This window comes from Rhinolophus sinicus, linkage group LG14 (genome assembly GCF_036562045.2).
Source record: "Rhinolophus sinicus isolate RSC01 linkage group LG14, ASM3656204v1, whole genome shotgun sequence".
Lineage (NCBI taxonomy): Eukaryota > Metazoa > Chordata > Mammalia > Chiroptera > Rhinolophidae > Rhinolophus > Rhinolophus sinicus.
Window position 1 is genome coordinate 47,876,361 of NC_133763.1, and position 22,598 is coordinate 47,898,958.

At 43.8% G+C, this 22,598-nt stretch overlaps 2 protein-coding genes across 2 annotated transcripts in view; one reads left to right on the plus strand and one right to left on the minus strand.

Annotated features, from left to right (window-relative positions):
• The window catches only part of WDR3 (WD repeat domain 3), a 28,688-nt gene extending 19,237 nt beyond the window's left edge, over positions 1-9,451 (plus strand). Inside the window, exons 15-27 of the mRNA XM_019730598.2 lie at positions 151-286; positions 957-1,013; positions 2,080-2,180; positions 2,383-2,494; positions 2,616-2,750; positions 3,011-3,061; positions 3,612-3,677; positions 4,181-4,273; positions 4,759-4,806; positions 5,492-5,535; positions 7,176-7,304; positions 8,593-8,686; positions 8,973-9,451. Of these exons, the coding sequence (XP_019586157.2) occupies positions 151-286; positions 957-1,013; positions 2,080-2,180; positions 2,383-2,494; positions 2,616-2,750; positions 3,011-3,061; positions 3,612-3,677; positions 4,181-4,273; positions 4,759-4,806; positions 5,492-5,535; positions 7,176-7,304; positions 8,593-8,686; positions 8,973-9,128 (1,222 nt within the window). The 3' untranslated portion in view covers positions 9,129-9,451. The remainder of the gene's footprint in view (positions 1-150; positions 287-956; positions 1,014-2,079; positions 2,181-2,382; positions 2,495-2,615; positions 2,751-3,010; positions 3,062-3,611; positions 3,678-4,180; positions 4,274-4,758; positions 4,807-5,491; positions 5,536-7,175; positions 7,305-8,592; positions 8,687-8,972) is intronic.
• SPAG17 (sperm associated antigen 17) overlaps positions 4,040-22,598 on the minus strand; it is a 159,821-nt gene continuing 141,262 nt past the window's right edge. Inside the window, exons 45-50 of the mRNA XM_074318633.1 lie at positions 21,661-21,797; positions 19,674-19,858; positions 17,678-17,738; positions 14,898-15,042; positions 12,908-13,052; positions 4,040-4,223 (exon numbers count right to left, since the gene is read on the minus strand). Of these exons, the coding sequence (XP_074174734.1) occupies positions 12,913-13,052; positions 14,898-15,042; positions 17,678-17,738; positions 19,674-19,858; positions 21,661-21,797 (668 nt within the window). The 3' untranslated portion in view covers positions 4,040-4,223; positions 12,908-12,912. The remainder of the gene's footprint in view (positions 4,224-12,907; positions 13,053-14,897; positions 15,043-17,677; positions 17,739-19,673; positions 19,859-21,660; positions 21,798-22,598) is intronic.

Below are 22,598 nucleotides of genomic sequence, written 5' to 3' on the forward strand. Positions count from 1 at the left end.
CTGATTTGTGTCCATTTCGTGGACGGAAAACGAGGAACCCCTAATGGACTCTTGTGGGTTTCTGTTGAGCTCCCGAGTTTTGGGGATCCTGCCTGCCTTTGTGGAGGACTCATTTTTAATCTTTTTTCTTGATGCTTTCTGTGGTGCTAGACTTTCTGTGAAGCAAACCCGAACCTTGCAGCTGGACGAAGATGTGCTGTGTGTCAGTTACTCCCCCAATCAAAAGCTGTTGGCTGTGTCTCTGCTGGACTGTACTGTGAAAATTTTCTACGTTGACACTTTAAAGGTGTAGTGGTTACTCCTGGGGCAGTTTTCTTTCTTCTGACTGGCCTTGGGTTGACACTATAAAGTGACCTTGACTGTGCCAACCAGTAGTGTAGTTCTCAAAGTTGGTATGTGAATCAAAACATTATAGCTGCACTAGGAAAGCTCAAGTTTCAAAAGAATCCTTTGGTTCCTAGATTTTGCTTAAAACAGGTGCTAGTCCGTATGTTCAGACAACCTGTCGTAGCCAGTAGTTTAGGGGCATCGCTAGGTGTCCTGGGCAGTGATTCCACATTTGGCTGTATCTCAGGATCATTTGGGTTGTTTTTAAAATACAGATTACTGGGCCCTACGCCCAGAGAGTTGCTAGGACTGGACTGGGCCTGGGAACAGTGGGAAACCGGTGCTGCAGTGGGAAACCGGTCAGCGGAGAGATCCAGCAAACATCTGCGCCATGTCTGACTGAGGCAGGCGGCTTCCGGTCCCACTGTTGCCAGGGTCTGGTTAGGGCACGCGGGGTCTGTACGAGCCGCCTCCAGGGGTGTCGTCGTCTTTGAGATAAAGATAGACAACAATCCAGAGCAGGTGTTAGCACTGTTTTTAAAGTTGTCGTTTCGATCCACGTGTAGTAAGTGATGCCTGTGTTTTATAGACACACACAAATTATTTGTATTCTTTTTTTCACATTTTAGTTTTTTCTCTCACTGTATGGACACAAACTGCCTGTTATATGCATGGACATCTCATATGTAAGTAAAGTGTAAATAGTGTCTCGGTAACAAGTTGTTGTTTTTCCTAAAGCATTTTCGTAGTTCTTGGCTTAATATCTTCATTTTAGAGTATTTATCTTTTCTTTCTGTTGTACATGACTTTCTGTCCCCAAATCATAAACCAATATACATTGTAATCATTCCTCAAACAGGCTACTTTAATGCCTTCAGGATATTTTCACAAATACCTGAATCAGTCCTCATGACTAACTCCCTGTTGTGGAATTCCCAAATAGTGTTTTGTTGGCTACAATACTATAATTGGTAGAGTACCCTACAACATGAAAGACTTTAAAAAAGGCACCCCCCTTTGTTCTGAAAGATGATATTGGTGAGGAAGAAGGAACTTAGCTTTCTATTTGGATATTTACAGTATTTTGCACACTCTATACTTTTAGTCTTTTGACCAAAATCGTATTTTTGCACTGTCTAGTTATGATTAGGGGTGCCTGTATATATTTAAAAACAATGTCGAGTCTGTGTGACATTGTGACACTGTGGGGCCCAGTGCCCCAGCTGTTTGTGATTAGAGCATTAACAGAATAAGTTAGTGTTAAAAATATTTCTGATTTTCCTGTTATGTTGCCAACCATTTGAATTAGGCATTGAAACAGGAAGAATAAGAAAAATAGTGATAGGGAACATGAGATAAAAGGCTCGGACCTAACATTCTAGTAGATTCTTTCCCAGCCTCATTCTTTCCTTCACTTTTTGTCTTCCTCTCTCCTGGGACATCCTATGACAGATCAGAGATTCTTTTTCCTGTCTGTGTAACAGAGTAAGTAGATCACCTCCGTCAAGGCACAACTTGCCCTGCAGCAGTACGAGAACGGTTAAGCCACAGAGTTCTTGCTTTCCCTTAACAAGCTTTTACGTCAATCTGTAGGTAAAAGCAAAGAAGTAGGTGCTCTTGGTAGGAGCTGAAGTTCCTTTGTGACTTTGACTTTAATGGTTTTGAAAGAAATGGGTGGAATATGCTGGTTAGCTTTTCTTTATCTAATTTACAGAGTTTCAGAAAATCAGTGATTCATTCTCTCCCTTGTAGGACGGAGCCCTGATAGCGACTGGCTCTGCTGACAGGAATGTGAAAATCTGGGGTCTGGACTTTGGGGACTGTCACAAGTCCCTCTTTGCACACGACGACAGGTAGGTGCAGTCTGTTCCCTTTGAGTCACCTGTAGGTACCATTTTGCTTGAGCGTCTGTGTCTGTTACATAGCGTTCTCAGTCATCCATTTAAAATTTTCAACTACAGAGACATTCAAGAAGTAGCGATGCAAAGCTCTGTGTGTAAGACTTTTGAATAACGTGGCACTTGATGACATGTGCACGCTTCTCTCACTTTTCAGTGTGATGTACCTACAGTTTGTACCTAAGTCTCACCTCTTCTTCACTGCTGGCAAAGACCGGAAGATTAAGCAGTGGGATGCAGACAGATTTGAACACATCCAGACTCTGGAGGTAACCCCTTCCTGCTCTGCCTGCTCCGCACCAAGGAGCCACTTTGAACACTGAGTGTGGGTCTCCCACTAATGTAGCACGTAGCAGTCTGTGAATGTTTTGGTTGGTTCTCTCTCTCCAGGGGCACCACCAGGAAATATGGTGCTTGGCTGTCAGCCCCAACGGAGACTATGTGGTGTCCTCGTCCCATGACAAATCTCTGAGACTTTGGGAGAGAACAAGGGAGCCTCTTATTCTTGAGGAAGAAAGGGAGATGGTAAGCACTTGAGCCTTGCTTACAAATGCTGGTGGGTGTCAGACACGCTGTCCAGCTGACGTTTCCTTTTTAGTGCAGTTACACCTCAGTCAGTGCAAATTCCAGGACCTCCATGAGATGCTGGTGCCATTTCAGCACCAGGCAGAAGCAGACGCCATTAGGGGGTTGCATTTTGAAAGAAGCAACTTCGGTCTCATTTCACTGCGCATAGAGGCCATGTTTCTTTCTTTCCAATTAATTTCTATCTTATCTCTTGGCAGCAAAGGGAAGCAGAATATGAGGAGAGCGTGGCCAAAGAAGACCGACCACCAGTAAGTCAATCTCTCGGGCCCTGAGATTGTGCCCTGTCACTATGTGGCCAGCATTTACTATAATCTGAAGAATTTCTAATGGAATTCGAGTTGGGGCCAGACGCTGAAGTCATCACCAGCTGAAATGGGAAAGAAGCTGTGTAGTCCTTTTTATTCCGCTATATATATCCTGATTTTGTGGGACAAATAATTGACCAGATTTGGTATTGAATGACTGTCATTCTGGCCGTTTTTTGTTGTTTGTTTTTTATAAGGAGGCTTCAGGGAATTATTTCACTGTAGAATAAAAATAAAAATCAGGAAAAAAAATTGAGAAATTGGGCATTATCTTTAAACATTTGTAGAGCAGGATATTCTTATAACACATACAAAATACTTAACAAGGGTGTCTGGCACTTATTAAGTACACTCAGTTAATGGTAGCGGATAACAGTGTTATTATCATGATCCTAAAATAATAATGCCTGTTCTTTTATGAATATACAATTAATGCAGTGGCTCTTTAATGCTTGTCACCGATATTGTTCAAGGATCTCTCTGTTTCTGGCAGGTTCCGGGAGAGACTCAAGGTGAAAATTACTTTACTGGAAAGAAAACGATTGAAACAGTCAAAGCAGTAAGTTGATACAGAATGTAGTATCTCATTTTTCTTTTTTTTTAAAATAGGATCTGAACTTTTTAGTAAAAGTCTTATCAACCCAACAGTCCTTTTGTGACACAAAGTTGATTAAATTGATAGATGGAGATCAAAACCTGATTTCCTTCCTTGAAACCAAGGACAGGGTGTTGCTGACCTGTTTGAGCAGCGCATGGTTTGTAGAAAGGAAAGCTCGATCTCCTGAAAGCAGTTTCCAGATGTTCCTGGAAGCTGCCCTACTCAGGTGTCCACAGATGTTTTTACCTGAATCCAGAACACTTCGTCTCCTCCCTGTAAATTAGAAAGAAGAGAAAAGAAGGAAAACCAAAGACATCTCTAAATGCTGTTTGGCACTCTGTCAGCCATCTTTATTAAAATGAGTCAAGCGATTCGGTAATTTTCTAATCAGGCCTTCAGTTGCAGTGTCCTGGGATGATGGAATGTGTTGTGGTGATTTCTGTCCTCTGTCGTCATCTGTGTAGGCGGAGAGGATCATGGAGGCTATTGAGCTATACCGAGAGGAAACTGCAAAAATGAAAGAACACAGAGCCATTTGTAAAGCAGCAGGGAAAGAGGTAAGATAGCCCTTTAAGCAATACTCGGGGAGACCCTTTAAATAGAGACAGTTCCTGAGAAGAAAACCACCGTTTTGGAATTTATTATTAACTCAGATCAGGAAACGAGATAAACGTCAGATTTTTTTTCTGATTCAAACATCAGAAGGAATTGAGGAACTGGAGAGAGGAAGCTTGGTCTTAATACAAAGGGGCGGGCAGGAAACTGTGGACCGAGATGACGGTTGCAGTGAGTAGAAACTCAAGCTCCTAGTTTGGTTTGGGAGGCTGGGTAACCATTTCAGATTTCTAGATGAGATGTTTTGCCCAAACTGATTCATAAGCGCTGTGGAAACCAAAAGGCCTGATAATTCTTTTATACTTTTACAGTTTTCAGGGTCCCTTGTTTCCCTTTCGAAATGTAAAATACTATTATCACCCTGCCTGTGAAAAAGCACTATCTGAGTCTCATTTTTTTAATGATTTGATTCAATCATTTTTCGTAGGTTCCGCTTCCCACCAACCCCATCCTGATGGCTTACGGCAATATCTCCGTGAGTAGAATGTCTACCAGGCTTCCTTTGTTTATTCACAAGTTATTCTCAGGGGTGAGAGGAGGTGAAGGGACTTTCTGCTTTGAGGTACAGGTACTGGGGATTACTTTGTCGTTAAAAACCTCGCTTGGATGGTGGAATCCTCTGGGGTATTTTGTATTAATATTTCAAATGACTATTTCAGTGTAATGCCCAAGTCGTCCTTTTTGGTTGGGCTGACCTGGCATCCTTATATTCCCTAGTGTGCATTTGTGGTCAGTATGCAAGGCCCTCTGAAGAGTCTGTTCATCTCAGTGAACACTGAAATTGAAGGTTTGGGAGGAAAAGTTGGCACAGTCAGGTAAAGAAGGAGAGAGAGGGAGTGACGGGAGAATGTGTGCTTGTCTAGCAATCCCCAGTGACTTAGCACTGTACTTGCATGTCTTACTGATCACAGTAATTGTGTGAATCGGGGTGTCTTCCTTTAACAGATATGTCAGGACTTGTAGATAGAAGGGAACAGTTGCTAAGTGGCAGAGCTGGGTCGTGGACCCAGATCTGACGACTGAAATTCCATGTGTGTCACACCATTTTAGGACACCGTGTCTCGTATGAGAGAGAGGCATCCTGGATTTTAGGAGATGGAAGTTAGCTTCAGTAGAAACCAGTCAAGGGGCTCACTAATGCTCTTATCCTTCCTTTGTAGCCTTCAGCTTATGTGTTGGAGATTTTTAAAGGAATCAGGTCAAGGTGAGTACCAGGGCACAATTATTACAATCTGTCAGCTAACAACATTTATCAAATTGCCTATCTAAACATGAGACAAATAGAAATTATAACTGATGGTTATCATCCTTCTAGGTTTAACTGTGTCAAAATTTTGATGGAAAATAATTCATTATAATGTTCTATTTGAAGTAGAGCTAGGAGGCTCCTCCCAAAATATGAAGGGAGATACTTTCAAGCACAAAGGAAGGGAAATGCTACTTTGCATTGTAGGCAATGAAATCCTCTATAATTTAGTCGGAAGTACCAACTCTTAACATTTTTGTTGTTTTATTTCCTCTGGCTTATTTTCTGTGTACATACACAATTGGAATCATACTGTATACTATTTTGTATCCTGTCCTTTTTCACAGAATATTTCCTGAGAATTTGCTCATGTAATTAACAGTCTTCAAAAACATGTCATTGAATTGATTCAAAATACTCCAATGAACAAATGACTATTGGATGTTGCATTTGTTTTGGCTACTGTCAGTACGACTGCAGTGAATATCTTTACATGAAATCTTTGTCATCGTTAATTATTTTCCTTAAGATCTAGCAGTCTAATAACAGATCAATGGGCACAAACTTTTTAAAGGTTTATGTTGCTGAATTACTTTCCAGAGTGCTTGTCATACTGGTTTTTACCAGGCTTTAAAAAAATTCTTCCCCGTTTGACAGGCAAAAAGTTGTACTGTATTCTTTTTATTTCTTTTCATTATTAAGAGAGTTAAAATTTTATCATAGTTGTTAGCCATTTTTATTTTTTCCTGTGAACTTTTTGTTACTTTCCCTTTCTTGTGCTTTTCAGTAGTTTCTCTTACTGATTTTTAATTATCTTGTCATATACTTTTGAAATAATGTTTCTTGCTTGTGATTTTCCTTGTGAGTTTGACCTACTGAAAGTTATCACTTTTCATAACAAATCACAATATGTAAGTATGTATCCCACACAAGAAATAAACAGGACCACAATGATGAAACCTCACTAGAGAAATGTAAAAGAAAATTTAGATTCATGGAGGTACAGTGCATTCCCAAATGGGAAGATTCTGTGTTGTAAAGATTTAGTTTTTCTTAAACGAATTTATAGGTTTTGATTCCAATTGAAATCCTCTTGAGATTTCTCATTGGGGTTGATGAAATGATACTAGAGCTAGTTCCAAAAAAGTAAAACAAACCAAAACCAAAACCAGAATCTATTCTAGATTTAAAAACTATAAAATTAGCAAGAACAAAATAGTACAGGATTGTTGTCAGAATCAATTGATCATTCTAAACAGTCTCAGAAGCCCTGAAACAGACTCTATTAAGTGTAAGGACTCCATAAATGATCAAAGAAGCATCATATAAAGATGGAATAGTGAACAAAAGGCTTTGGAGAAATTGGGCATCTGAATGGACACAGTGTCATGGACCGAAATGCATGCACTAGATTAAACTACAAAAACCAAAACATTGAAAAGAGAGAACCATCTAGAATATAGGTGAATATTTAATTTACTTCTGAATAGGTAAGAGCCATTGAAGAATACAAGCAGGAAAAACAGTAGGGGAAAAGATTGAAAAATTGACCACGTTAAGAAATGTGGCATTTTTAATGTGTATGTTTTCTTCTTCAGTGAGCTGGAGGAATCCCTTCTCGTGTTACCTTTCTCTTACGTCCCAGACGTTCTTAAACTCTTCAATGAATTCATCCAACTGGGCTCTGATATTGAACTTCTGTGTAGGTGCCTCTTCTTCCTCCTCAGGTAACACCCTTTTCCAAAGATACTGTGTCTACTGGGCATAAGCACTCCAGCAGTACCCTTAACGGAAGCTGCCAACGCTTTGGAATTAAAAACTCTGAGGCTGCAGTGTCACCGACTGTGACAGAATTTCTGCGCTGCCTCACACAATTATTTCTCATCCTTTGGAATCAGTCTTATCCTTAAAATGCGGCTCGCGGTGCCGAATCCACGTAGGCCTTCAGGCTGCGTCGGATACAGACGCTCTGGGTCTAGTCAGTCTGCCGACAGTCCATGACTGAACACCAGTGTGCCTCATGTGGTGTTGCTAATCGTTTTGTTTTGTTCTCGTAACAACATTTTAAGGAATCGGCAGTTTATCTTCTAGGTCTCTACAGGTACAAATGGAAAAGTAGGGGCATACATAGAGGGAACTAAGAAACATAAAGAAGATATCAGATTATATTGCTAAGAAGCAAGAAATCTGCTTCCTCTGTAATTGAGAAGAATATGTGTACAAAGGCTCAAGAGTAGATTCTTCTTGTCTCCCGCTCTGCCCTTCAGCCTGAGCTGTTACAGCAGAGAACAGAAATAGAGACACTGAGTATTCATTAAAAGGCTGTTACGAGCACAAAACAAAAACTGGTCCGCCAATACCAAATGGTTTTTAAAAAAAACACAAGAGAAAACATTTAGTGAATTGTTTTCATGATCTTAACTCGCCATTCCTTGTGTTCTGTCAGGATAGTAGCAAAAGAGGAACAACTGATATGTTCATATTTTATATCATCGGAAATGATGTTTGTATTATTCTGTTGCCATATTTAGAATTGGGAGCAAGTCGTGAAGACATAAACTCATATTCAACAGTGTTACTAATAATACTGTTGCTATGGCAGATGTGCTGTTGAATCCGGGTTACTGGTTCTAAGGGAAACCCCACGAGTACTCCTAGCGTATCACAGGGAGTAGATGGGTACTACCTCGCAGGTAGCTACGGCAGATCACAACCGAGAATGAAGGTGAATGAAAGTTAAAGGCGCATGGATTCATCAGTGGCGTCCTGGAACTTGAGGGGAGAGTCTGAGCATGCGATAAGGTTTAGGACAGTATTTTTTAAATTGTCATCAGCTGGAACTGAATAGGAGGGAAGAAACTAGCTTTTTGCTAGAAGCATTTCCAGACTCCAATGATACAGTAAAATCTTTCTATTATTATTTTTTGCTTTGATGGGTCTATTTGCTATTTCTAGAAGGGTAAGTGGAGCCAGACCACTACCCCTTGGTAACACCCCTCTGTTTTGTTTTCTGAGGATTCACTTCGGGCAGATCACTAGCAACCAGATGCTCGTGCCAGTGATTGAGAAACTAAAGGAGACAACAATTTCGAAAGTCGGCCAAGTCCGGGTAAGTGCTGGTGGACATACAACAGCGAGGGGAGAATCCCACGTGAACGAGACTTGGGAACAGCCTAGGGTGCTGGGCCTTATCCTGGGCGGTTTGACCAGACAGGCGTCTGTATGTTAGGGAAGGTGTCACTGGAACTGAGAGGGACAGGAAGATAAGGGAAGACCGTAGACAGGGAGGAAAGAAGACTAACGCCTGACGCGTTGCTTCTCCTGACTCACACGGCAGGAGACATGGAGCTCAAGTGATGGAAGGTCTGTTTAATCTTTCTTGTATTCCTCCCCAGGACGCTATCGGCTTCAATATGGCAGGGCTCGATTATCTCAAGAGGGAATGTGAGGCAAGAAGTGAAGTGATGTTTTTTGCTGATGCTACCAGCCAGTTGGAAGAGAAGAAGAGGAAGAGGAAAAAGAGGGAGAAGCTCATTTTAACATTGACTTAGAACTGAGATGTAGTGCCTTTGTCTACATTTTCTTTAAGAGGACTTCCAACTCAGTAGTGGTAGAGTTGGTGTCAACTTCAAAGTAACTAAGGAACAGTTTATTATGTAACACCATCGAGAAAAGCTTCGTGGGTGGTTTATTACAAGGGTTACGTCTAAGCTTATTTAAGAGAGAGAGAGAGCGAGAGAGAGAGAGAGAGAGAGAGAGAGTGTGTGTGTGTGTGTGTGTGTGTCCAGGTAAAGAAGATATGCTTAACAATTTTGAGATTCATTGGCTGGAAATTAAATGCTTCGTGTACTTGACATTAAATTCTTTCTCAGTAGCAAGTGTCGTAAGTCATATCTCATCCCAAAGAAATCTAGTGAATCTATCAGGGTGTAGGACAGTGACCAAGGAGGCAGTGGTGTCTGTCCCTGGGTACAGGACTGTACCTAGGGTATCACTCACCTATCAGCTGTGATCTGTGAGCCTGCTCAGAGCTGCCTTCCCAGGCCACACCAGTGGGAGCTGAGGGAGAAGCCAGCTGGCCTACACACTGTCCACAATCCGTCCCCTACTCTCACAATTGAAGAGCCTAAGTTTTGAGGTGAGACCCAGGTTCCCAAGGGCAGCATCCCCTTGTGTCCTTAAGCCCTGTCACTTTATTTCTGGGGTGTTGTGGGGTCCCAGCAGCTCTCGTGTTTTAGGACAGAGCACGCCTGGCCCAATAGGCCCTGGCCCAAGCCTTGGCGGGGCCCAGCTCTGGCTGCCCCTGGAGTGTGGGCTGGACCCGGCGACTGGCTTCTGAAGAACAGAATACAGCAAATGTACATGTCTCCCCAAAGTAAGGATGAAACACCATGAATGTTGCCAGGCTCACACCCCCAGGCTCTCCTGGCTTGCTCTCATGCATCAAGCCACCATGTTGAGATTCCCTAAGGAGAGGCCCAGGTGGCAAGGAACTGAGGGCGGTCTCCAGAAAACAGCCAAGGTGGGGCCATACTGGACTAGGGTGGACCCTAAATCTAATGCCTGTTGCCCTTAGAACAATGCCATGTGAGGACACATGGTGAAGGAGGCCATGTGACAGCCGAGGCAGAGGCTGGGATTAGAGCGATGCAGCTATTAGGTTGGTGCAAAAGGAATTGCGGTTTAAAGGGTTAAAAATAATTGCAAAAACTGCAAGGACTTTTGTACCCACCTAATATAAGCCACAGAGAGGCCTCAACAAATTCTCCTTGGCCTCCAGAAGGAACCAGCCCTCTAAAGCCGTGGTTTCAGACCTCTGGCTTCCTGAACTGCAAGAGAGTAACTATCTTTAGTTTTAAGCCACCCATTTTGTGGTCATTTGTTACGGTAGGCCCAGAAACTAACATTTTGCAGTAGGGTGCTGCTATAAGAAATAACCTGAAAATGTGGAAGTGGCTCTGGAATTTGGTGATGGGTAAAAGCTAGAATTTGGGGCCGCGTGATAGTGTAATTCTAGAATATCTTGAAGAGACTATTGGTAGACACATGGACATCGAAAGCAATTTTGAGGAAGGCTCAGAAGGAAGCAATGGGGACGGTGAGAAAGGTTCTATCATCTTAGAGAATTTCTATATCGTGAACAGAGTGTTGATAGAAACATGAACGTTAAAGGTGCTTCTGGTGAGACCTCAGACAGAAATGAAGAACATGGGATTGATTCTGGAGGAAAACCGATCCTGTTATAAAGTGGCTGAAAACTTGGCTGAATGGTGTTCTCCTTTCGGGTGAAACGTATAAACCGTGCTGAGGTTTCCAAGCAAAATATGGAAGATGTGGTCTGGTTTCTTGCTGCTTGTAGTAAAATACAAGAGGAAATGGAGAAATTGAGGAAGGAACTGGTCAGCAGAAAGGAACCAGCACATAATTTGGAAAATTCACAGCCTGTCCATATTGCAAAAGATGCCAAGGTATCTTTGGGTCTGTGGAGAGAGCACCGTGGGGTTGAAAAACCTGCTGGAGAGATTAGGTTTGTGACCGTGGATACAATCAACCATTTCAGCAGAAGCCAGGAATAGAAAACTGTCCTGTCTGCATCTCTTGGACGTCCACGGAAGAACTGACAGGTTAGGGGGAACGTTGCATCAGCAGAAACACTGCCAGCCTGGCCTGATGGGGACAGAGACAGGACAAAAGGAAGGATGGCTGCCATAGATTCTGGACGTGGGATACGGGCGGCCCAGAGGGTAAGACTGTCCCCGAGGTTGAGGATGGAGAGGCTGGGGCCGGTGAAGCCTCTGGGCCCAGGCAGATCAAGCGCAGGGTTGTTCTCAGGCCTTGAAACCTCATGAAATCACCCTCCTGGGTTGCAGACGTGCTCTACACCAGGGAACGGGACTGTCTTTCCTGTGCTTGTATTTTACAAGCTGAACACTTGTTTTCTAGTATCACAGGCCCCTGATGGAGAGGGAACCTGGATGGGTCATACCTGCGCCTCCCGTACCTGACTGAGATGACGAGATGTGAGAGGTTTGAGTCGATGCTACTTAGATGAGATTTGGGATGTGGAGTTCACGCTGGAATGTGTGAAGGCTTGGGAATGCTGGGATGGGGTGAATGTGTTTTGCACATGGGATGGGTGTGCGTTTGGGGGAACCGGTGGGTACATTGTACTGGGTTTATCTCCATACAAGTCACATCTGCCAGAACCTGTGGATGTGACCGAATTTGTAATTAGAGTCTTTATAGATGTAATCCAGTTAAGATGAAGTCACTCAGGACTAGGGTGGGCCCTGCATCCAATGGGTAGTGTTCTTACAAGGACAGTCACAGAGAAACACACAGAGAGAAGAGAAGGCCCCGAGACAGTGGCAGAGACTGGAGGACACGGCGGTCAGCCATGGAGCCCGAGGCCTGCTGGCGACCTCGGACATCGCGAGAGATGTGAAGAACAAATTCTCACTCGGTCCCCAGAAGGAACCAGCCCTACAGACACCTTGATTTCAGACCTCTGGTTCTGAACTGTGAGAGAATATCTATTCTCTTAAGCCCCAAGTTTGTGGTATACTTTGTTGTGACAGCCCCAAGAAACTAACACAGGTTTCTTACAGCAGCCCTACCTAGGAAACAACAGAAGATGCTGTTTACCTTTTGCTCTCATAAGCATATGGTGGGATTTTCTAGAGGCTGCCTGCTGTGTGACACGGTGGCACTGAATATAGAGCAGATGTGAAATTCCAACTAGGTTCCATCAAGGCAGACATTAAAGAGATGTGCAAAGAAAAAGAAATCTTGTTTTTCGTTAAAAATCTATGTTAGTATACTGGGTTTATTATTTTTACATAAACTTAAAAAATGTCCCTGTTTTAATTCTAATTTGGTGAATGTGCTCGATACGACCCACATAAACAAAAGCTCTTTGGGATCCTCGATGACTTAAGACTATGTAAGGTGTCATGTGTCCAGAACGGTAGCGAATCCTGGCTTACCTGTGACTTTTCACATCAAAGGGCACCCTGCTGTTTGTGTTCTGGCTCCTGCTTTTCGGGAAGTCGGCTCACCACGGAAAGCAAGTAGGTCTGATTTTTACATCTACTTAATATTCCCTGAGCCTCACTTCCTGATTTAGAAAGTGGGGGAAATAATACCTCGTAGGTAGTGTGAGCGTTAGACGTGATAATGTTTAAAGGAGTAGCTGTTGCAGTTACTAAAAACCAGTGTTTTCATTCCACCCTAAGTGGCTCCTTGGTTTCTGGCTGTAAGAAGAGAACAGCCATGAGGTCGAAGGCCTCCAATGTGAATGGCTGACAGTCGGTTCCCATTTAGTACTTACTGGGCCTAATGTGGAGAGACTTCCTGGGACACGAAGAATCCAAGAGCAGAGGAAGGTGCTGCAGACGTCCTGCGGACCATGCGGTTTTCTCGTTCCCGGGGAAAACCTTTTGGTCTCTTAGCATAACGGCTGCTTGTTAAAACTGGTAGAAGACTCGTTAAGGACTGGTGTTCATGACCAAACGACTTGTGTACACAAACTCAGACATTTCAGAATTCGAACCTCTTCTCTAGCATCATGAGCTCAATTTTAGATTCTTTTCTGTCTAATGCAAATTCTGCGTCCTCAGGCTGAGGGGGATGAGAGACGGACACTGATCTCTTGGAATTCTGCTCCCCCTGGCGTACGTTTCCCTGCCTTTCTATAGGAGCCATCGATCACCAGAACCAGGCCCCAAACGGTACCAACATCCAGATTTTATGGCTTTTTGATGTGCAGAGCTGTAGAGCTTATGAAATGGATTATGAACCATCATTATCGACACTGGAAGTAGATAAAAAAATGTAATAATACTCTCCCTCATCTATTTACCTAACTGACAGGCGGTCTTTACAGAAACGGAAATCTGATGAGCATAAAGGCAAATGGATTCAGTGGCTGTGATCAGCATCCAATCATAACCTGTGTGGAGAGGATGTAAGAGGACCCGATTTAATTTCCAGAGGGAAAAGCCTGGTTCTTTGGTTAGTTTCCTTCTGTCACTAGAGAAGAACCCTGTCATCAACACACACACACACACACACACACACACACACACACACACACCCATCACGTTCCCAGTGAAGTCTTTCCGAACAATTCCACTTTAAGTTGCAATCCTTCTTAACATTCCCTATACTGCCCTTTCCTACTTTGTATTTTTCTACACTAAATCACCATTGAAGTCCAGACTTTGTTCATCTGTGTACTGTCTGTCTTTCCACTGGAATGTAAGCCACACAAGGGCAGGGATTTTTGTGTCCTGTTCATTGCTGTATCCCTGGGCCTAGAACAGTGCCTGACATCAGAGGCACCTTATGCTCTTTGAAAGAATGAATGAACAAAGGAGTTCAACTCCATTTCTACTGCGATCAAGGTCATCTGACACAAGTCCCCCTTAATGTTCCCTTCACCTTAGAATGGCTGGATCCTTGGCTATCTTCACCCTTCCCCTTGCCAAAACTAACCCTTCAGCTCTGTTCTTGATTATTCTCTTGCTGTCACTTGGATGCTGCTGCTTCAATTCCGCCCTCTCATTTACATTTTAATGCTTCTCTGATCCATTCTCCTCAGCCTACAAATGGGAGTCTACACTGAACTGAAAATATCTCCTTTGCTCTGTTGCCTTCCTGAGGTACTGTTTCCCCGAAAATAAGACCTAGTCAGAGAATCAGCTCTAATGTGTCTTTTGGAGCAAAAATTAATATAAGACCTGGTCTTATTTTACTATAAGACCAGGTCTATATAATATAATATAATATAATATAATATAATATAATATAATAATATAATATAATATTGGGTCTTATGTAATGTAATATAAACTTATATTAATTTTTGCTCCAAAAGATGCATTAGAGCTGACTGTCTGGCTAGGTCTTATTTTCGGGGAAACAGGGTATATGCAAGAGACACCAATAAGAAGGTATGTATGCATAATTCAGTGAATATCCATCCAACCTTTATAATAAGAAGGTATCACCTATCCCCCAATAAGATTACAAAGGCTTGCTTTAAAAAGATAAAATCCTGATTATCTGACAGGCCATAGAGAGCCAGTAACATGGCCATCAATTCAATGTGCAGCTGGTTAGATGCTTACAAAGATGGATGAAGACACAGCCTTTGTCCCAAGAAATGCAACTCTATGCTTTTAGAAACAGAATTCCTGTAAGCGATGGAGTGCAGGTGTGAGGGGCTACGAAACTCGCATTTTGACGTCCAGGCTCTCCTTGCTAAGAGGTAATTTTTGTGCTGCAGACGACTATTCAAATTGAACTTGAAAGGATATTCGCTTCCACAGGTAAGAACAGGACCTCGCGCTCAGTCAGGATCTCAATGTCGTGAGAGACGTGCACTGACTCCTGGGCACTGTCCTCTGCAGGCGCCACGGCAAAGAACTCCACCTTCAGGTCTGTCTGCAAACCAGCGGCCACCTGGAAGACACAGTGCAGCTTTCCACCCACACAGATCTGAGTTCAAACCCCGCTTTTCACACGAGTTTGGATCCGTTACTTAAGCTCTCTAATCAGTCAGAGATGAAACAAATTGGGCACGGATGAATGAGTGTTCTTACAACATTTACAAGAATTACCTTGTAAATTAGGTAGCATTCCATTGAGTAAATGGGACCCAAGTAAGATGCTGAAGGAAAGAGCTGGTACTATTTAGGAAAAAGCAAAAGGAAATGAAGTGCCAGGACCTGGACGTGGCACTCAAGGTAAGTGCCCATAATTGTGCTAGTGGTTGAGTGGCAGGGGAGAGTTTCTGTCAGTTGGCATCCTTGTAGATAAAGATCAATGTAATCTAAGCGAGTGTGCGGCCCTACAACTGCCCGGCCCCCAATTTCTAATATTCCTAATGTAAGACCTGTACTGTGACAAAGCCAGCAGAGGGAGACAGAATTGGTTTGAAGGCCAAACGGCCCTGGTCTGAAAGCTACACGGAAGAGGTTTGTACCAACAAAGAAGAAACCCGATACAGGATGAAGAAGAAACACAGCAAGGAGTGGGCTTCTCTCCTCCTTCCTTGAGGGGAACACTGGCCAGGAAAGAAAGAGCTGTTTATGTGTCCGAGCTGCCTCTCCAGGAGGTGGGGTGAAAAGCAGGCTTGAGAACAGTTATCTGGCAAAAATAAATCAGAAACTACCACATGGAAAGCAATTAGAGAGAAAGAACTTTTTTCTTCAATATAGTTGTATAAATGATACAATGTTTCAAGTTTTTCAACAGTGTGTTTGTGGACGTGTGCATACTGGAGGGTAGCCAGCAGCTGTTTCTGAGAATCGGACCCTTCGCCCTCCAAGCCCAACAATCAGAACAGGGCTGGGGGGTGACGACATCCTGCGGGAGGGGACCTGGAGTGCTGCCACCACACAGGTTTACCCAGGCTTGGAGCATATTCATTTAGCGTTGGCAATCAACCAAGCTGAACAGTGGTTAGATTTACATATGGAGAAGTCTGGAGATTCTATTTTTGCCAGAGCCAAAACCTAACGTCAGACAACAAAAACAAAAACAAACCAAAACAAAAACCAACCCCTCCACCCACCACCAAAAAAACCCCTAATAGTATAGCATAAGTTTCAAAGAATACACACTGGGTTTTTAGCACCTATAAAGGCTGATCCAACAACAGTCACTTTGGTTTCTGGCATAATCCCTAGTTTAAATGGAAAAGATGTGCTAACTCCCCAGAACAGTGGAAGAAGAGTTTGTTTTGATTTTTTGGTTCTGCTTTACATTGTGAAGATCCGCGAGTCTTGACACAGGACAATGATGAATTGTTTCAGAGAGGGACTCGGGGATCAGTGGACCTAATCCCTAGACGTATTTCTGTTGGGAATTGCATTCTGCATACTCCTGTTTATAGATCGTAAGACACTAGATCTGGAAGAGGGCTAGGAAATGCTCTGGCCCAAGCTCCTTTTACAGATGAGGAAACAAGGGGCAGGCGACTAATTAAGCACCATCACTGGGCAGCTTGGTGGCACCACTGTGACGAGAAGCCCACTGACGTTGTAGTGTGCCGAGCCACCCCTTCGGTGTCAACGTGTAACAACCACGGCTGCTTTCAGATCCAGGGACTCAGGGAGCACGTGTGCTGGTGACGGGACTGGACGTCTGACTTCCTCACTTTGTTCTGCCCTCATTCACACATCTCTCGAGTGCCCACCCCGTGCTCAGCTCCGGAAGCTCCTAGGTGTCTTACTCATTTTTAAATGCCCTGCACCCCGGCATCTCAGTGGCGTGTGAGAGGAGCTCCAAGTTTGCTGAGTGACATGAAAGGAGTATTGAAGCAGCCGGTCATGCACTGACTGAGAAGTCAGCGCTGAGATTCACACACGTGTTTTTCTGCGAGCTTGAGGCAAACTTCTGTTTACATCGCACTATGTTTCTGAAGTTATCATTTAAAGGAAGTGGCAATATACAGATTTTATGCTAAACACCCCATTTTGGGGAATAAAGTCAGAACAGGTTGGCATTTTAAAATGTGTCTTGTCAGAAATCCTGGGAGAAATGAGGCAGCTGGTGAATTTAATATACTACTCAGTCTTTCTTAGAATGCCGTTAAATGATATTCTCTGGTAAGTACCAAGAGAACAATCCAGATTTACATAAATACACAAAGAATGGGGTATTTAGTTTTCCAAAGGATTTTTCACTTTGCAGAAGGATTTGTTACAGGATATCTTTAGGTAATCAGCTTTCCAAGTGCATGTTAAATCATATTTAATTTTCACAAAGGTATTTTTCATACAACTTATACATAACTGCAATTGGGACCAGTGAGGTGAACGTCAGAAGTGTTTCCATAGCTGGACGTTTCACTCTGTTTACACACATGACTGGTCTCATGGTTGTTACATGAAGTAAGTGACATCAAGCTACATACTGTACCAACGCCAGGAATTTTTCGCTCACGATACCAGAAAAATTAGACTTACGCATGGTTTAAACCGAATGGGCAGAATGACTGAAAAGCCTGCTTTCCTGGAAACGTACACGTACGCACAGGGGCCCCCACAGACGCACACACACAACACACAACACACAAACATGAAGGACTCACGGGCCCAGGTGTGTAGATCACTTTCAGTCCTGTGCTGGGCGGGGGCTGCTTCACTCGAAACCTACCAGGTAAAACGGTGGGAATAAAGTTATGCCATAAGGAGAACCACAGGCAGGGAATGAGCTGGGATAGCATAAAAACCAGGAAGGTGTTAATATTCAAGCCACAAGAACAGGGGGTCCGTACCATTAGAAAAACAACCTCCTAGTCAATCGGGAGAAGACTCTGGGCCCGTGTTATAACCGCCTTTCCAACAGTTTTCATCACCGTCACAGACTCCAACCTGAGTTTCAGCCCTTTGTTACTGGATGCTGACGCGCACTTGGGCCCCGGGCGGCGTTGGGAATGTTTGGCTGGTGTGTGCATTGCAGCGTGGCCGCCAGCGTGGACGCAAATGCTGACGGCCAGATCATTCAGTGGAAGAATAAAGGCTCTTTTGGAGAGCAGTGGAGCATGGAGCCAGCCTCGCTCTGTCGTGGTCTGGGGTTTGCACGTTTGGGGAGAAGCGCAAGAGAGAAAGCTCAGGACACGTGGGCGAGTTTGCAGAGGCCCGAGCTCACACGTGGTGCCTACTGACCTCTCCTTTTTGGGGTTTGTGGGTTCTGCCTGAAGGCGGGAGGCCTGGAGAAAATTAAAATGCCAAGGAACGCCTACCTGTGTGTTGGCCCCACGCCACGCCTGCCACCATCGATTTTGCTGTCTGCCCTACAGTGGCTACACTGAACAAGCCGAGGAGCGAAATCTCCAAAACCAACACTCTACACTGGGCACACAGGGTCTGCACGGGTACGTTTTACGAGTTTGAGGTTGACGCTCTCCTTCTCCCCATCCACTTGTTGGCAACTGCCTTAAAAAACACAGTAGTGGGATCTGGGGGCTGGGGTCCCTCATCGTGAGGAAGCAAACACGATTCCTGAAGTGGGGGGTTGGCCTCAACTAGAATGGGACACTGAGCTTTTGGCCGGATGCTCCTGTGGCTTTGCTCCCTCTGATTTCCAATCCCGAGTCCAGAAGCACACCCATTCATGAAGGACCTGCCACTGACACTAAGAATAACTCTGCAACTGAAATAAACATGTATTCTATCTTTACGGGGAAAAACCCCCACATTATGCTTAAGTCAACACAGCATAGAGATTTTGTAACTGGGAGTTGTCTTGGTGCAGACCCATGGTATGCGGGCCCCTTGGGGAGGCCTGAGCTCCCACACGAAGCAGTGACCCTGGCTGTGTTGTCAGTGAGCTGCCACCAGGGAACTGGTTGATGCTCAGGAGATCTGAGGACACGCCTCGCTCCAGCCTGCAAGACTCAGTTCGTAACAGTCCCTACAAGCGCTACCATTCTAGTGATTGCTCTTGATCTGGAAATGAAGGACTGACTTTTCCTTGTCACTGAGTGCCAGATACAGTGTATTTTCAATTGGGAGTTCAGACTGTGACGTAAGGTATTTGTGATCAATTCCAAGTCAGGTCTTCAGAGCCAAAATGACCCTAATGGATTCAGGTCAATTCCCACCCCCTACTCCCTTTTTTTGGGTCTTAATTATGTAAAAATAATATAACTAAAATGACTCTTAAATCAGAAAGTGCAAACAAATGTCAGCTAGTTTTACAGTTAGTGGTAGAGCTGAGAAATAGACTTTCGAGTTGCGTGTGTTACTGAAACACACGTACAGCTCCCTGTTCATTTTCTTGCTAGTGCAGATCAGGCCTGGAGTTGATGCCACCAGAGTATGAATGTTGCTTCATGTGAGGGAAGAGAAGTCCCTACTAACAAGTTGACGCTTGGTAAGTATCCATTTGTGGAAGAATGAGTGCATGCATGAAGCAGGGATTCATTAGCAAGTAAACGAATGAGTGAATGAATGATGGGAAAATTCAGGAGCCGAGGTGTAATTCCAGTTCAGTTCAATAAACATTCAGTGACGCAGGCAGCCAAAGACGAGTCACAGAGTAGGCGAAGGTGAGCTGAGCAGATTTGGGTGGCTCGACCTCACCTGCAGAAATCCACGCCGACGTTCATGAGTTTGACAGTGGCTGCATAGGTGTGTCCTTCTTGAAGCACCCCGAACTTCACCGATGGTGGGAGAAGATGGAATCCGAAAGGGGATGAGTGTGCGTTATTAATGGCAGTGGATGCAACAGAGGATGTTTTCACTCTTCCACCAACAGAATCTTGCACCTTTACATGAAGGAAAAAGGAATAAAATAAAATAGTTCTATTTTGTGTTCCCAAGATGAGAAAAAGGCTCTGACAACAGCGCTGTAACGAAGTAGGTTAGGCTGTGTTTTGCGGATTGGGAAACTCAAGTTCAGAAAATTGAGAGAGATAATTTGCACAAGTGGTAAGTGGCAGAGTCAAGTTTCAAACTCAAGTGTGCCTGATGCTAAAGTGGCAATATACAGATTTTATGCTAAACACCCCATTTTGGGGAATGTATCAAATAAAGTCAGAACAGGTTAACACTTTAAAATTTGTATTGTCAGAGATTTTTGGAGAAACGAGGCAGCTGGTGAATTTAATATACTACTCAGTCTTTCTTAGAATGCCGTTAAATGATATTCTTTGGCAAGTACCAAGAGAACAATCCAGATTTACATAAATATATAAAGAATGGTATATTTAGTTTTCCAAAGGATTTTTCACTTTGCAGAAGGATTTGTTACAGGATATCTTTAGGTAATCAGCTTTCCAAGTGCATGTTAAATCATATTTAATTTTCACAAAGGTATTTTTCATACAACTTATACATAACTGTAATTGGGACAAGGAGGTGAACGTCAGAAATGTTCCCATAGCTGGACGTTTCACTCTGTTTACACACATGACTAGTCTCATGGTTGTTACATGAAGTAAGTGACATCAAGCCACATAGTGTACCAATGCCAGGGCTTTTTTGCTTATGATACCAGAAAAATTAGACTTGCGCATGGTTTAAACAGAATGGGCAGAAGGACTGAAAAAGAGGCACTCTGTCTGGGTCAGTGATGACCAAACGTTTGGTCCCATCAGAGTCACCGGGAGGACATGTTAAGACATGTCCCAGAATTTCTCCATCAGTTCCTGTGGGATGGAGCCCCTGGATCTGCATTTACGACAAGTTCCCGTGTGTTGCCAAAGCTGCTGGTGAGGTCATCACACTTTCAGAACCACTGCCCTAGGCGCTCACTCTTCTCTACATCCATAGCACTGATCGTACCCGGGAACTTGTCAGAACTGCAGAGTGTCAGGCCCTGCACCAGACCCAGTGAGTCAATCTGTATTTTCACAAGATGACGAAGTCACTCACGTGTGCATAAAAATTTGAGAAGCACTCCTATCCCTTCTCAGTTATACGCACTGCATCCATTCTGCGATGGCAGTAAACATTGTGCCATGAAAACATCAAAGGAGAACATCCAAACTCGAGTGGTGGGTTCAAGGAAGGCTTCCCAGCAGAGCTGAGATGGAATCTTAATCTCAGAGGCTCTGAGGATGGAAGGAGCCTGGTGTTTCTAAAGAGCTAAGAACTAACAGCCCAACATGGCTCAAGTATAGCTGAGTCGGGGGCAGGTTGAGGCAAGAAGCCAACGGGGCCATCCTTGCAGTCATGCCAGGTCATCTGGATTTTGACCTAAGAGGCACGAGAAGGGTGGCCAGTGGTCCCCTTATCCAGCAGTGTGCTGGTACACGGCTCTCTGAAAAGGACCTTGACTGGTAGCGTATGCCCATTTCTACGGTGTCAGAAGTCCCCACAGGGCTGAGCTCAAGCTACCAAGAGTTTAATGGCTGGCTCATAAAATGCTTCCAATGAGCCTGTATGTGCTGGCTCCAGCAAAGGACTGCCTCAGTTTCTCTGTGTGTGACCTGAGCCAAAGGCCTTCATGGTGAGATGGTTCAGAGTACAGTAAAAAGCAGTACAATGGCTGGTAATCACTTCAATGAGCCACGATTATGTAAAATGCTGGTTGGCTCTGGGAAACGTGTCCCCATGTCCCTTTTACCTTTGTGGGAGGTTGAGACTTGGGCTTGGAACTCAGCAAATAGTGAGGCAACCTCACTTTCTCTTTCCTTGCTTGTCCTGCCACATCCTGCAGCAATGACTGGGTTGGAATTCTCACGCGCAGCCAGGGTTCTGGTTCTGTTGGAGAGAAAGTTGAAATTATGTTGAAAGTTGAAATTATGCCACGTGGACATTTCATTCCAAGACATTCGAGGTCATCCCGGAGTATGTAAGAACAAACCACCTTGGGAAACTTTCCTTCTTTCCTTTTTAAAGAACTTACTTAAAAGAACAAAGGCTTTGAGTAAGTCTAGGGTTACATCTTTATATTTTGTGAAGAGATTTTACCTAATACTGGTCCTCACGACAACCCTGTGAGGCGGGCAGGGCAGATGCTATCAGCATCATCTTGTTTAAATACATGAGAAGAATCAGATTCTGAGAAGTTGGGTGACTTCTCTTTGATGAACTGAACTCATGCCGAGGTCTACAGAGCTCTTTCCATTAAACCAACAAGGTACCACACGATAGAACATTGATTCTGCAAGATTTCTTAAAACAACTGAGGACAAACATCGTAAGAATTTCTTCGTTTAAACGACTACATCTATAATTCTTAGAAATGGTAGGAGTTGTCGGTAAATGAAGTCAGGGAATGAAATCCTCAGATCACTAAATCTGGCGAGGAGTAAGCAAGGGTAGATAATCCACACAGCTCCTGCTGTATGGATTTCTTCAAATATCTAGGAGGTTGAAATAGAAATTGTATTTTAGATGATCGTATTGAAATATCGTTTCTTGCATTCAAATCATCGAGAGAGGAAAGGGAAGGGAACCAGTATTTGAGCATCTGCTCTCTGCAGGCAAGGACATGTGTTTTTACACATTGCATCTCAGTCCTTGTAAGCTCCTGAGCTGAGGGTTATAATCATCGTCTCT